At 33.6% G+C, this 14512-nt stretch overlaps 1 protein-coding gene and 1 long non-coding RNA gene across 3 annotated transcripts; both read left to right on the top strand.

Annotated features, from left to right (window-relative positions):
* Window positions 1-879: 879 nt before the first annotated feature.
* Window positions 880-4957, top strand: LOC115965086 (putative disease resistance protein RGA1; the record flags this gene model as incomplete). Its single annotated transcript, XM_031084288.1, has 2 exons — window positions 880-1003; window positions 1571-4957. A coding segment is annotated over exon 2 (3381 nt), but the record flags the coding sequence as incomplete, so codon positions are not given.
* On the top strand, window positions 4958-13351 carry LOC115965803. 2 transcript variants are annotated; one of them, XR_004086192.1, is made up of 13 exons: window positions 4958-5226; window positions 5323-5444; window positions 5783-6196; window positions 6328-6550; window positions 6716-6790; window positions 7745-8849; window positions 8981-9247; window positions 10657-10786; window positions 10918-10971; window positions 11096-11192; window positions 11303-11498; window positions 12194-12488; window positions 12833-13351. It is a non-coding gene; the product is annotated as an uncharacterized LOC115965803 (long non-coding RNA). The 2 variants fall into 2 exon arrangements; XR_004086191.1 differs by lacking the exon at window positions 11303-11498 and having other exon boundaries at window positions 5783-6154.
* Window positions 13352-14512: the final 1161 nt, after the last annotated feature.

The raw sequence follows: 14512 nt of genomic DNA, 5'->3' as shown, positions 1-14512 counted from the left end.
TTTTCTATAATAATATTTGTTTGGATCTTGGGAAAATGTGAGAAACCTGATAAAAATGTGTTTTCTAGAGCATTTTCAAGAATACAACCAAACACCAGAAAATATTTTTCAAAGTAATTTTTGGAATTCAACCAAACACCTGAAAATGTTTTCCTTTCTAAAAAATATTTTCACCTGAAAATATTTTACACTCAGAAAACAATTTACATTGAGCCAAACACAACCTTATTCTCTCTTAATTTTTTCTCGGTGGGAATCACTTTGAGTGGATAACTTACTAATTCTTTATCTTGGCTTTCTCAGTTTTTTTTTTTTTTTCTTTTCATCACACATCCATCTAAATATTTTAATTTTGGCTACATTTCCAATGTGAGCCTGTTAATTTTAAAAACCTAACATTTTGTAGGATATGTGCATAATTGATATAGAATTAGTCTTATGGATTTTCTCTTTTAACTTAACTATTCACCGTTCTCTTGTGTAAATTATAACTTAAGTAAAAATTTTGAGTGAAGTTTGTAATGTTCCTCCATGTGTGTGCTTGTTTCTAAAAATAAAATAAAATAAAAAATTTAACTAGTTAGTTGCAACCTCACGCAATCCGTGAGAATATAGAACTTTGATCCAAACCCAATCTTGATCTGAATCTAAGTAGGTCGAACTTGAAATCGAGCCTAATTACAACCTATCACTAAATCTTAATTTCTCGTGTTCACATTCACTGAGAATGTGAACATGAGTAATTGCGCTTGAAGAATTTTCGGCTCAATTATTACTAATTTGGACCACTTCTTCTTTTTTAGGTCAATCAACGCGTTATAGCGGTTACACATCCTTTTCAGGTACTAAAGCCTCCAAGATTTCCACTGCCCTATTCCCATCCTCTTCTTTTTTACCACTTTCCTTATTTTGTAGTCTCAAATTCCAAAATTGTAATCTCTTATTACAAAAGATCAACAAGTGCTTTGATTCTCAAAAGAAATTCAAGTTTTCACGTTGCCAAGTAAGACTCTGTTCTGGAAATAATTTGTGCTTCATCTTATTATTGTTTTCATCAATATTGTTATGACTATGACTATCAATTTCTGCTTCATAACTCAAACCTAATACCTCCACCTTGTAAAGAAGGAAAAGTGTTTTTCTATTATTTACTTTTTTTCCATTCCCCTCTGTATGGGAACAAAATTGTCGTTCTCAAAGCTGTAATCTAAGAACTAAATCATCTTCATACCTGCATGCAACAGATCATTTTTTGCTATTTCACTACAGTTGTTGTCCTTGTGGTAATGAAAGCACGCAATGCTCATTTGATCATTTACAAACTAGATACTTCTAATCAGTTATGTTTACTAACTTTACAATTACTTTTCATTAGAAAATGAAGACAATTTAAAAAAAAGAAAAAAAGAAAAAAGAAGAAAACGATGGCCGTAAAGTCTTTAACGCATCACAAGCACAATTCTTCTATAGTTTCACTCCTCCATTAATAATAGTTGTTAGTTTTTTGACGCATCACCAGTTCTTCTGTAGTTTCTGAATGGTTTTCAATTTATTTTTGACTTATCATCAGAGCACGATGGCTGAGGAAATCGTAAGCAGGGTGATTTCATTTGCTACTGAGCTGATCGGCAATGCTTGGGGCTGCATGGAGGAGCTAAGAGGGCTTGGTGAATCATTAACCATGATTCGAGCTGTTTTGACTGATGCCGAGAGAAGACAAGTGAGAGATGAGTCTGTGAAGCTTTGGCTCCAGAAGCTTGAAGATGTTGCTTATGAAGCTGACGATGTGCTGGACGAGTTTATGTACGAGAATCTCCGGCAAAAGATAGAGGTCGAAAACGAAAGGAAGAGAAAGGTAAACTTCCTCGACCCATTTATTTTCCGTCTCTCCATGGCGAAAAAAATTAAGGATGTTCAGGAAAAACTAGCAAAAGTAAATGGGTTGGCAAATGGGTTTGGACTTGATAGAATATTGTCAGTAGATTCAAATGTTGAGATTATTCCAACTAGAGAGACAGACTCCTTTCTTGATCATTCAGAAGTTGTAGGAAGGAAAAGTGAAGTTTCAAAAATAGTGAGCTTGCTGACTAGTGCAACCAATCAACAACTCTCAGTTATTCCTATAGTCGGCATGGCTGGTTTGGGAAAAACAACTTTTGCAAAACTAGTGTATAATCATGAGCTAGTGAAAAAACATTTTGATAAGACAATATGGGTATGTGTCTCTGATGATTTCAATGATAAAAATATTTTAAGAGGGATTCTTGAATCCCTTACCAATAACTCGAGTCCTTTAGGAAGTAAGAATGCAATACTTCAAAACCTTCAAAAAGAGTTGCAGGGGAAAAAATATCTTCTCATCCTTGATGATGTATGGAATGAAGATCCACTAAAATGGGATACATTAAGGGTTTGTTTGTTAGGAATTATGTCAAATACTGGAAACAATATCATTGTTACAACCCGTAGTGACGAGGTGGCAAAAATCATGAAGACGCATCCCCGACATCATTTAGAAAAACTACCTGAGGAAGAATGTTGGTCCATAATCAAGAAAATAGTATCTTCAATTCCTCTAACTCAAGATTTAGAGGCTATTGGAAGGGATATTGCAAAAAAATGTGGAGGGGTCCCATTAGCTGCAAAAGTACTAGGAGGGATGATGTGTCGTAAAAAAGAGAAAAATGAATGGTTAGCACTTCTAAACAATGAAATTTTGAATTCTCCACATGGTAGCAATGGAATGTTATCAATATTAAAATTGAGCTTTGATCATCTTCCATTACCATCTCTTAAACAATGTTTTGCGTATTGTTCAATTTTTCCTAAAGATTATAGGATTAATAAGGAAGAATTAATTCAGCTTTGGATGGCTGAAGGGTTTCTTCAACCATCTCTAGGAAGTTGTTTGGAGATGGAGGATATTGGTAACAGGTATTTTGATATCTTATTGGCAAATTCCTTATTCCAAGATGAGGAAAAGGATTATTATGATAATATTATCATATGCAAGATGCATGATTTGGTGCATGATCTTGCTCTCTCAGTTTCAAAATCTGAGACCCTAATTTTAAATGAGGATTTAGTAGATGGTATCAGCCTTGTACGACGTTTAGTGATCCAATCTAAAGGCAAAAGTATACCAAGAATTCCATTTTTAAAAGATGGCGTCAGGAAATTGCGTACATTTATTTTAGAAAATGCTGCACTTGGGAACACAATATTCAATTTTGAATGTTTACGTGTTTTAAAATTACATGGAAACAGTATAAAAGAATTGCCGAGTTCAATTGACCTATTAATACATTTGAGACTTCTTAGCATCTCAAGTACCTTCATCAAAGTGTTACCAAAGGCCATCACCAAGCTCTACAATTTGCAAACTTTAAGAGTTGAAGGTTGTAATAATCTCAAAGAGTTTCCAGAAGATCTAAAAAATTTGATTCATTTGAGACATATTTATTTTAATGGTTATGAAATTGTGCGAACACCTAAAGGCTTAGGGCAGTTGACTTGTCTGCAAACTTTGCAATGTTTCGTTGTGGGTCAAGGCACAGGTTTTCAAATCGAAGAATTGGGATGCTTAAATCAACTAAAAGGAAAATTAGACATTCGTAGGCTAGAGCACGTGAAAGATAAAGAAGCATCCAAAAACGCCAAGTTAGTAGAAAAGGCCAAAGTATACGAGTTGGAATTTTACTGGAGTAAGAATAGAGAAGGCAACCACAATAATGATGAAGAGGTGTTGGAAGGACTCCAACCTCACCGATATTTGAAGAGCTTAACAATTGATGGTTTTGGAGGGGAGAAATTCCCATCATGGATGTTGACAAGTCATGATGCAAGGGATGGTTTTTTGCTATATGACAATTTGATTAATATCAAATTAATTGGTTGCAAGAAATGTGAGTTTCTTCCCACTCTCGGGCTTCTACCCTGTCTTAGGGATCTTGAAATAGGTGATATGGATAATGTAAGATCTATAGGACCCGAGTTTTACGGCAACTATAATGATGATGGTTACGACAAAATATTGTTCCCATGTTTGAAAAGTCTTCAATTGTGGTCGATGCAAAATCTAGTTGAATGGACAGATGCGATGGAGCCAACAACAACGGGAATGGTGTTTCCTTGCCTTAAGAATTTGACCATTTATTTCTGTGAGCAACTGAAAAGTGCTCCATGTCATTTTCCTTCTCTTGAGGTATTAGATATTTTCCACACCAATAGCACGACATTTGAAAAAATTAGCAACAAGCTTACCACACTAACGTCTCTCAATATTAAGGGAATTTCAGAACTTGCTTCTTTGCCAGAGCAGTTATTGAAAAATAATTCGGGTCTTATGTCTTTGACTATATCGTGGTGTTATGATTTGGTATCCCTATCACCACATGGGGATGTATGGGGCTTCTACACTTCTCTCCGGTCACTGGAAATATCAAACTGTGAGAAATTGAGTTATTTGCCGGATAGACTGCACACCCTTCGTTCCCTTGAGGAATTCAAAGTAATAAATTGTCCTAATCTGAGGTCCTTTCCAAGTATAAAAGGTGTGGCGTTACTTCTTCGAACCCTAGCGATATCGTGTAGTGATGAAGTTCTACCAATTGGTCTTCAATCATGTATATCTCTATCGTCATTGGAGATAAATGAGTGTCCTAATCTGATATCAATTCCAAATCTACAGGATTTGCATTCACTTTACTCTTTAACAATTAGATCTTGTAAAAGATTGATGGGTTTGCCTGATGGGTTAGACTGCCTCACCCACTTGAAGAGTTTGAGAATTGGTAGGTTTTGTGAGGAGTTGGATGCTTTCCCTAGTCTCAGTTCCATCCAACACGCATCCCTTGAAACACTAAGTTTGTATGGATGGGCTAAACTCAACTCTCTCCCAGACGATATTCAACGATTTACTGCCCTAACACACCTCTCGATACAGAATTTTGACCAGATGGAAGCTTTGCCTGAGTGGTTGGGCAACCTTTCTTCTGTTCGAAGCTTGCATCTTTGGAAATGCATGAATCTTATGTATCTGCCAACAGCGGAAGCGATGCAACACCTCACCGAATTAAATATTTATGATTGCCCCAAATTAAAGGAAAGATATGTGAAGGGAAGCGGCGCAGAGTGGCTCAAAATTGCCCATATTCCAGATATCTTTCTCCCCTGAAAACGGATTAAAGGGTAGTTGTGCATATTGGTCCAAGACAGATCAGAGTGGTAAGTTTTCTCATATTGAATTAATCAAACAGACAATTATCAAAGATTACGCATAGATTTTTTCTTTAATTTGATTTATTCCCTATTCTCTCACAGGGAAAAAAAAAAAGAGGAAAGTTCTCCTATTCAAGAGCTGCAAACGATCAAAAATCAAGGGCCGCTCACCAAATTAGAGAAGTTGAAGATATTTTTGGTCAAAGTAATACAAAAACAATGTGGTAAGTCCATCTCCTATTCTTCCTCTTCTCTTTTATAGATTTCGCTTTTTTCTGTCCCAACGTATACTCGGTTATTTGATGGTTGTTATTCAAAAATTATTTGTTTCTAATACTTAAAATTAATCATATTAAAAAAAATAATACTTAAAATTAAAAAAATTAAAAAAAAAAGTGAGTTTGTAAATCTGGGTAGCGTTGCATCTATTTTATGTTTATTTTCTAATATATGTGTATTGTTCATGGCAATGTACCCGGAGAATATTTCAAAATATTTAAGCCACTTGTGGTACTTAGCATTTCTTTGATATAAGAGTTAATGGTAGTTTCTGATTTGGCAGAGGATTCTACGCCATTCTAAGCTCTGATTTTCAATCAGCCAAACTTTGACACCCAAGAACTTTCTTAGTTGGAGGGGTCATATTTTGAGGATCTTTACTTTGCACAGATGAGGCGTCAATGGTGGCTTCTGATTTGGCACAGGGTTAACTTTTTCTCTCTTCAAGATCAGAATATTGGGTACAAGAATGCTGCTTTCAGGGAACCAAGCAAGAGGACCAATCCCTTACTAAAGAGATGCTCTCTGGAGTTGTTTCTGGTGGTCAATAGTTCGGTAGAAGTTATTGCCGTGTTATGCTCACTTTACAGTAAAAGCTGAATATTTCATGTTGGTTGCTGTCAGAATTGTTAACGATTGCACAGAGTCTAATGGGGTATGAATTTAATTACTATCTGAGTGAAGTTCATCAAAATTAGTGAGTTCCCCCAAAATCTCATCTTCTTTTCCTCTGATATCACCTTTTTAATAAAATCTTACCCCTCTTGATTTCTTTAATTCATCTACTATTTACTGAATTTTTATATATATTGACTGTAAAATTGGCAGAGTGGTTGGGAAACCTTTTCTCTCTTCAACATTTGATACTTATTTGGATGCAAGTGGTTGCCATGGATTGGCTCACCAATTTGCAAGACCTATTCTTTCATAACTGCCTCAAGTTAAATGATAGAAGCGCTGAGAGTATCGATCAATTCTGGTCCAATGACAGGGAATGGATTTAAGAGGAAGCTGTTTGAAGTTCACACATATATTATCACAACAATTTGTGGTCAGTTATCTCAAACTTAATCCTCTTCTCTTATCTGATACTCTTCTTTAAATCAACTAATTACATTCATAATTTCCCTAATGTCTTCCTTTTTTGTTTGCTTTCGTCTGATATTTTTAACTCTATTTCTTATTTATTAATTAAATATATTGCCTTGATGTGCAGGCCAAACTCCATTACATTCAGTTGGAAGAACAATTAATTAATTTTACGGAGTTCATTAGAAGTTTGTCAAAGGTGGTAAGTTTTTCTCACTTCTTCTCGTTTATGAAGTATTTTTTTCAATCCAAATAATATAATTTTCGTTCCAAATATCCCCTCTTCACTATCACTTTTTCTACAACATTCTCTAACTTTTTACTTAGAAAAAGATGAAGAAAAAATTTTCCAAATATTTTTTATGAAATTATTTTGGCATGACTAGTGCTGGTTGTATTCTATTCGTCAACTAGGCCAAGAACACATGAAATCTCATTTTGTTCATATCCCAGCGATTGAGACCACCATTTTGTAATAATGCGATACAATTTAGTCTTGAAAGTAACTAAACTTAGCAAATCATCACCAACCTCATCTTTTTTCTTTGTTTTTTCTAACTAAAATTGTTGACGTGTTTTGTCTCTCTTATGAATCTAGCAAGATTTTGTGTTCTTTATTCAGCCATTTAATCATTGACAACCAAGGGTGTGTATATATTAAAATTTTCCCTTTAGAAAAATTATAATCTAGCTAATTAAATTGAGCATTTGAGATTTTTTTTTTTTTTTTTAAAGAAAAAAAGGTTCTTACTCAATGCACAAAGCTCCCACTTTTTGTGACTCCCAAACTCGAACTCATTTCCTATTGCTTTTGGTGAAAGGCACTTGCCATCCCACCAAGACTCAACCTCTTAGCATTTGAGATTTCAATATCATATAAATTTCCTTATTCATGATGGGTTCAAATTTTGAAGAACTTGAAGCTTTATACTCTTCCGTATGTTAATTACAATAAACTAGACAAGTGATTTAGCTCAATAAAATAAATGCCAAATTATTGGATATTAATCCTAGGCCACAGACATTAATAAAAATAAACTAAGGAATCATTTATGCTTGGTTCATGTGCTATGTACTGTAGTGTTTTCATTTGAGAAGGTTATTCGGAATATTAATTATATATTATAATTGTTTTATCTATTGCTGATGTCCCTAGGGGAAGATTCTATTTAGGAGCAACATATAGGAATTATGTGATTGCACAAAGCTGAAGTACCCATACATTGGCTCACCACATTATTACATAACCAAGAGGAAGTATGTGGCAAATATAACGCCTCAGGTTTTCTAGTAGCATCTTGAAGTTTATGTGATATCAGGATGTGGCAATTTGCTATTTCTTGCATAACATTTTTACTTTCTTCAAGTTTTTCGCATTATTTGGGCATAATTTTTTTGTAGGAAGAAATGGTACTTTCAACTTAGGTCCTCTAATGTGCGAATAGGTTTGGGTACTTAAGCTGTCTAATTCTCTTTCTTGTGAAGTTTTTGTTATTTTCTTTTTTCTTGCCCTTCCCCCAACATAATAGAATGCATAAAATGGGTTTTATTTTATTTTATTTTAAAAATATTATAATATTGCTTGCATACGTGTCATCAAGAAAGTTTTGATTCCCACAAAATTATGTTTATTTTCCCAATATTATATGTTCTTGCGCTTTAGCCAATCATTAGGTTTTCTTATATACTTTTAATAACTTGATCAATAATTGCTCTCTTTTCTGAAAAAGTTAGAATGCACTAAGCATGATAAACATATGCTAGAATTTTGAAATACAATCAAGGATCGGTAATTACCAAGCATTATGTCATATTCAAAAATGAAAAATAGACTCTTTACATCAATACTTGCCATAATGTGCTCTTCTTGATGAAGGAAAAGGCAGGGGAGAGATGGAATATGATATTTCCTGCTGAACTTAGTCAAGGCAGTAAGGATAGGAACAATTCATTTTCTTCCCCTACTTATTATAAATTCCTACAAAAGTTTATGGTGAGTAAATGTCATTTCATCTTTTTTATATTGATACCTATTTATATCATTAGTTGGAGTCACTAAATGTTGATGATGTTGGATCCTTTCTGGAGTGGTGGGTGATGTAGAATAGAGCTCATTAGAAGTCTGTGTGCAGAAAATTCAAGAAGTGGAAAAGTACTATTAGAAGTCATTGGAGATAACAGCAAAATTGCATGAAATTTGGTGACACGAAGGGAAATGGTGCTACTCATAGCCTTCGGCCACGATCAAACCTACTTTTTGGGTAAATTCTTTTTAAAGCCCTTTAAATTAATGAATTCAGGGAACCCTCCGTGGATTTGAGGTTCTCATGCAGGGGCTAACGTTTTTAATTTTTCTTTTCATTTAGAAAGTAACGTGTTTGTTTTCTTGTAGCTTCTGCAACAATAGTGGGGCAGCTTCATATCTTCTAAATAAATGAAGCCTAAGAACAAGAATGCACTACCTTCTAGTAAAGAGAGGTGTGATCCCTCTCAATGGAAACCTAAGAGGAAGATTTGGCACAATGGTTGAGGATTTATTTTAACTTATAATCTTGTGAAGCCTTAGATTATAGACAAAAGATCGGTCATAATCCAGAAATCACAAAAGGCGGACTTACAAATTGATTCTAGTGCTTTTTTTTTCCTCTCACTAAAATTTGTGAGTTCTCTTCTTCTCTGCTATTGTCTCTCTTCCAAAAAAGTTTATTATCAATATTTTCTTTCCTATTCTCAACTTTGAATACTATTCACTAAAATTGCTATTCTTTTCAAATTCATTGTTTCTTTATATTTCAATGGAAAACAATGGAAAATTGACTGCAATAGGGAATGTTGATGACCTTATTCATGTTATATGGAATTCCTCATAATGATGTTCACATTTCTTAATTTGCTCTTTTCCATGTTTTTCATTTTGGAACTTTTTTCTTTTCCATTTCTAACAACATACAGCGAGTTATTCTGGATTACAGATTGTGAATCTACGTTTTCTCCATTACTAAAGATTCTCATTTCCAGTCAATGGAAAACAAAACCTTCCCATATCCTCGTTATATTCTCTTCAAGGTTTTAAAAGTAAATGTGCTTAACACTAAATCGCATACTCATTATTAGTTTTTGCTTTTCAGTGACAAATCCTACATTGTGGTGTTATCGGAATTTGGTAGAACAATCTGGATCCATATAAGAAAGAAATTTTAGTTTTTGTATTCTTAGTGGAGCCTTCTTAATTTTTTTAAAAAGGATGTCTAACATTTCAAGCTGCACACAAAAATCGAACATTATGTGTTCCTAAGCTCAAGTTGCTGCCTCATCTACTTCAACGATCCCAAGTAAGATAGTTTGAAATCAAAATGAGTAAACAAGAGTGGATGACTTTCCACTATAGTTGCAGAACCTTTATTTATTTGATGAGATGTCTATAATCAGTTGCAAGAAGTTGAGATATCTACCATCAAGGTTGTGGTGCCTAACTAGATAACAGATGCTGCCATGTCGGTAATCCTTCATTTCCCAACTAGAGGTTATGTACTTCAGCATCAATAGGTCACGATTGCCCATGTTCCAAATATATAGATAAACTTTTGATTCCTATGCTAAGCTCAAAGAATCAAGAATTGGTATTTTTGCTCAAATGTCCTTATGTTTAATATATTACTTTGAATGGACTAGTTTATGCACTTAATTTTTAATTTCCATAATTTTGTTCAAAAGTGTGTGCTTATATAGTGTAGCATATTTTTCTGCATAGCATTCTTAGATCTTCAAATTTTCCATCCAACAAACAAAATCAAGTATTTTTGTTTGAACAATCAATTCTAAACTTCTTGAGAACATTTGCGTGTGTGTGTATTTTGGTCTACCAACAATGCATTGATTAGGGCTCTTTAGTTACCTTTATATTGTCTTCACTGTTAAGTTTTCACTAACCTATTTTGGATTAATTAGGGCTCTTTCATTATTCATATTGAAGCTTCTCCAAAGTTAATTAATATTATGAATTCAAATAAAGTTAGTTTTAAACATGAGAAATACTTTGTGACAAATTATTTATTTTATTTTAAACAGATTTGTAGATGACCTTAAAGTCCAATTTGCTGTACAGATTGCACTATAAGGAAGTATAACTTTAGATTCAAATCAAATTAAACGAGAGGGTTAGCATCTTCTTTCTTTTGGGATCAAATTATAATGTTGGGTAAGCTGTATTACTCATCATTGGATTACTTCATAATTGCAGTTACATTTATTCTCAAGCTAAGCTAATTTTACTGTCTTCAGTTTTCCTTTTTCTTTTTTTCTTTTCTCCTAAAAGACTTCTGGTTGTAGGTCAGCTGGAACCATAACTTGAATGTACCTGCAAGTGTCAATTGGGTGTATTAGGTATCACTTCGACAATGCATCAATTAAGGCCTAGGCTTTCCCAGGATTTACACTTCTCACCATGTTTGCTTCTATCTCCTATATATATAATCGGAAATAACTCTTTTTTTCCTGGAATATACAGGATTCCTGACAATTTGTCTGCTGTTCAAATCCTATTTTATGGTTTCCTAACTTAAAGTCTCTGTAGCAGTGACTTCAGCAATTTTCTAGACTATGAGGTACACATCTGGGATTACCCTTACATACTGATTATAATCATATAATCTCATTTTGATTGTTCAAATTTTAGTACTAATCAATGGCATAAACTATGATATTCGGTCTTCAGATGTCTGCAAGAAATTGAAGTGCTCAATTAAGAAGAGCAACTCGAAACTCAATTTTGATGCATTTTTTTGTTGTCTAAGATCCAGTTATGCACTAAGAAATACATCTGGTGACTAGGCATCTTGAACACTTGACTGATTGTTAAAATCATTTCACAGATAATCACTACTACAAATCTCTGCAAAGAGCATATAACAGTAAGCTTCAATTAATGGATTTTCAAATTTTTGTTACAGTCTTCTCTTATTGTCAGTCTTGTTGCTTTAACTACGAGGCCAACCTGTTTGGGTGCTCCATTTCATGCCCCTGTATGGAGGATAATGGACATAAGTCTCTATAAGCTGAATTTTGTTTGTAATTATTCAATTAATACAATATGGCTTAAAAATTAATTTGTATTACTCAGAAATAAGGCTGAAAACTTCTATCAATGAAATCAACTATAACTAAAAATCTAAAATATCGTAGCTGTGCTTTTTATCCAATTTGAATTGTATTTCCTACACTAAAAGCCTCATTGTCAGTGATAAGTTGAAACAAGAAACAACGCGGTTTTCATGCCATAGAATTATGATTATTTTGTGAGAATTTGCAAACTGATTTGAAAAAATTGAGGGAGGCATCACAAATTTAGGGAAAAAGTTAGAACATACAGGTATGAATGCTTAATCAATGGTTACATAAGTTAATTTTGCAGTCTACCTAGAAAAGAACCAGGGATAGTAGTTAATTGCTAATCAAGATTGAACAAATTTGTGCCTAGTCAATACTTCCAGCTTTAAGCTTTATTATTACTCACTGTAACGCATTTTCTTGTGATGCATATAACCCACTGGAAAATGTAATTCTATTCTTTTTTTGACTGAATCACGTTGAATGTTTGTTTATGCAGGTCTGAAAAGTTGACAGTTTTTAACTTAAATGGGTAAATATGAAGTCCACTTCCAGAAGGGAATAGTTAAAAGCGCTGGATATTCACTCTTTAGTGCCATTCTAGTTTTTGATTCCGTGGGCTGGTATCTTGGAAAACATCAAAAGGTAATGCCAATTGCATCAGAATGTGAAGTGTGCTGATCAGCAGAGACATCATTGCTGCCTGTATTTAAGACTCCAATCTTGATAATAGGTGACCTCATCTGCCACGACAATAGAATGTCTTCTCTAGGAACTGACTTTATATACTGAAGGTATACCTTTTGTCATTTTTACTTACAGTCTTGTCATAGTTACTAATAAAAGAACTCCTAGTGAGTGTTATTTTAATGTCTTTTCTTTTGTCATTCAATTTAACATTGTCATTGAAGGATACAAAGAAATCTCTTTTGTGTGTTTTTGTGTACCTTGTGCTGTTATCTGTAAAATAATTTACTATATCTATAGAATAATTTAGCATGATTCATCACCATCTTCCCAATTAGGTGTTTTTATAAGGTCTAAACTGGGTTGTTCAGCGTTCATTTTATATTCTTGAGTTTCTTTACAAAGTATAGTTTTTCAGTCTTTTGTTTAATCCTTATGCTGCCATACATAGGCATTGAAATTTATCTTCGACCTACAGCCGAAGTAAGGGAGATATGGCAAGCTACAATGATCCATATTGCCCAAGAAGGTGGATGCTTTGTTCTATCTTCGAACCAATTCTGCAGAAAGGGAAGACTATCCACTGTCAACAGAAACGTATGTCAATACAATAAGAAGTATTGCACATGGTGTTTTTTTATTATTATCCAGTTGTGACCATTTTGGCTGAACCTAATTTCCAAGGGAGTCTCTCATCCTAAACAATCTTTTCCTCTCTTAATGTTCCAGAACTTGGAGGGTGTTTGAGCAAAGCTAGATTTTAGTGGAAATAGGCATCGAGTGGGACCAAACTCAGTCAATCTTACTCTGAATATATTCAATCCAATTTCTTTTACAACTTCTTTCAAAGCGGAAGTTCTTGATGAGCTGCAATTAAGACTTAGCTGTGTAAAAAGTTATTAAATAAATTTCTTCTTGTTGTCCTCTTGCCAAACAGCTAATCTAGGCTTTGTATATATCCAATATCTTTTGTAATTTTTAGAGGTGTACACAGGTTAGATAGTGTCCATGATTCGTCCAACACATTTTGAAGAAATCAAATATTTGTATAGATTTTCTTGTATAGTTCATGAATACTAAAATGAACTTTCATATGTCCATGATTAGTACATTTCTATCAAAAATATTAGGTATCAGAAAGGGTACTTATGAATGCCAGGCTACAATTTTGCGAAAAAAATGCGTCTCTATTGTTGTGGTTAAGTCAGAGATACTGGTTCTTACTTGGTTTCCTAGTCCCTAGATATTGTGGTGCTCTTACTTCCTTCCAGTATAATAACAATGCTCATTATTAAAACCTAGGCCTTTTCATCCAAAAGTGACAAAAGAATAATTCAAAGAAGTGAAATGTAGATGCTCATCATGGTGGCCAAAAGAAAAATAAAAATTGCTGCAAGAACATAATTCACCTAAGCATGCTTGTCTATGTTACTGTCATACAAGAAGTTTTCGTATGAGAGAAACTTCGCTTAATTAATAGTAGAACTTCAAAGAATTATAAACACAACTTATTCCTAATAACAGACATCATTCTAATGCAGACTGAGCAGGGATTAACGTAACTTGATCTGCCATGAGGGATGTGGCAAGCATTCATCAATTTTCCTGTTACTAATTAGTTGATTAAATTGTTATTAATATTTTCCCCAAGAAAATTTATTTATTTTAATATTTAGGTAGAGAGAGAGAGAGAGAGAAAGGGCTCATGGGTTAACCAAAACTCATATATATATATATATATATAGAATTTCATCTTATGGATTCTACTCTATATTGGTTTATTCGTATTATCAAATTAAGACACCAATTAGTTTATGATATAGTTGGGGTTTGAGTCTCAAATTTTTTATTTGACAATAAGAGATTTTACCAGTTGAGTTAACTGAAACTTACCACTATGTTGATTTTTCATAGAACTAAAAAATAGTGACTTGTTTAAATTTAGATACTTTTTATTTGAACCAATATTTTAAATTACATTCCGTTCTAGCCTTTCCAATTGGAATATTATGTTCTAGTATATAAACTAATACACTAAACCCCTATTTCATCTCAGTCCAAATTATGGTCTCGGCTGTTTTAATGAAATTCTAGCATTTTGGGCGAAGTATGCATTTATGAATTGTAATTG

This window comes from Quercus lobata, chromosome 10 (assembly GCF_001633185.2).
Source record: "Quercus lobata isolate SW786 chromosome 10, ValleyOak3.0 Primary Assembly, whole genome shotgun sequence".
NCBI classification, from domain to species: Eukaryota; Viridiplantae; Streptophyta; class Magnoliopsida; order Fagales; family Fagaceae; genus Quercus; species Quercus lobata.
Note: the sequence above shows the minus strand (reverse complement) of the source record. Positions and strands in the feature narration are given on the sequence as shown.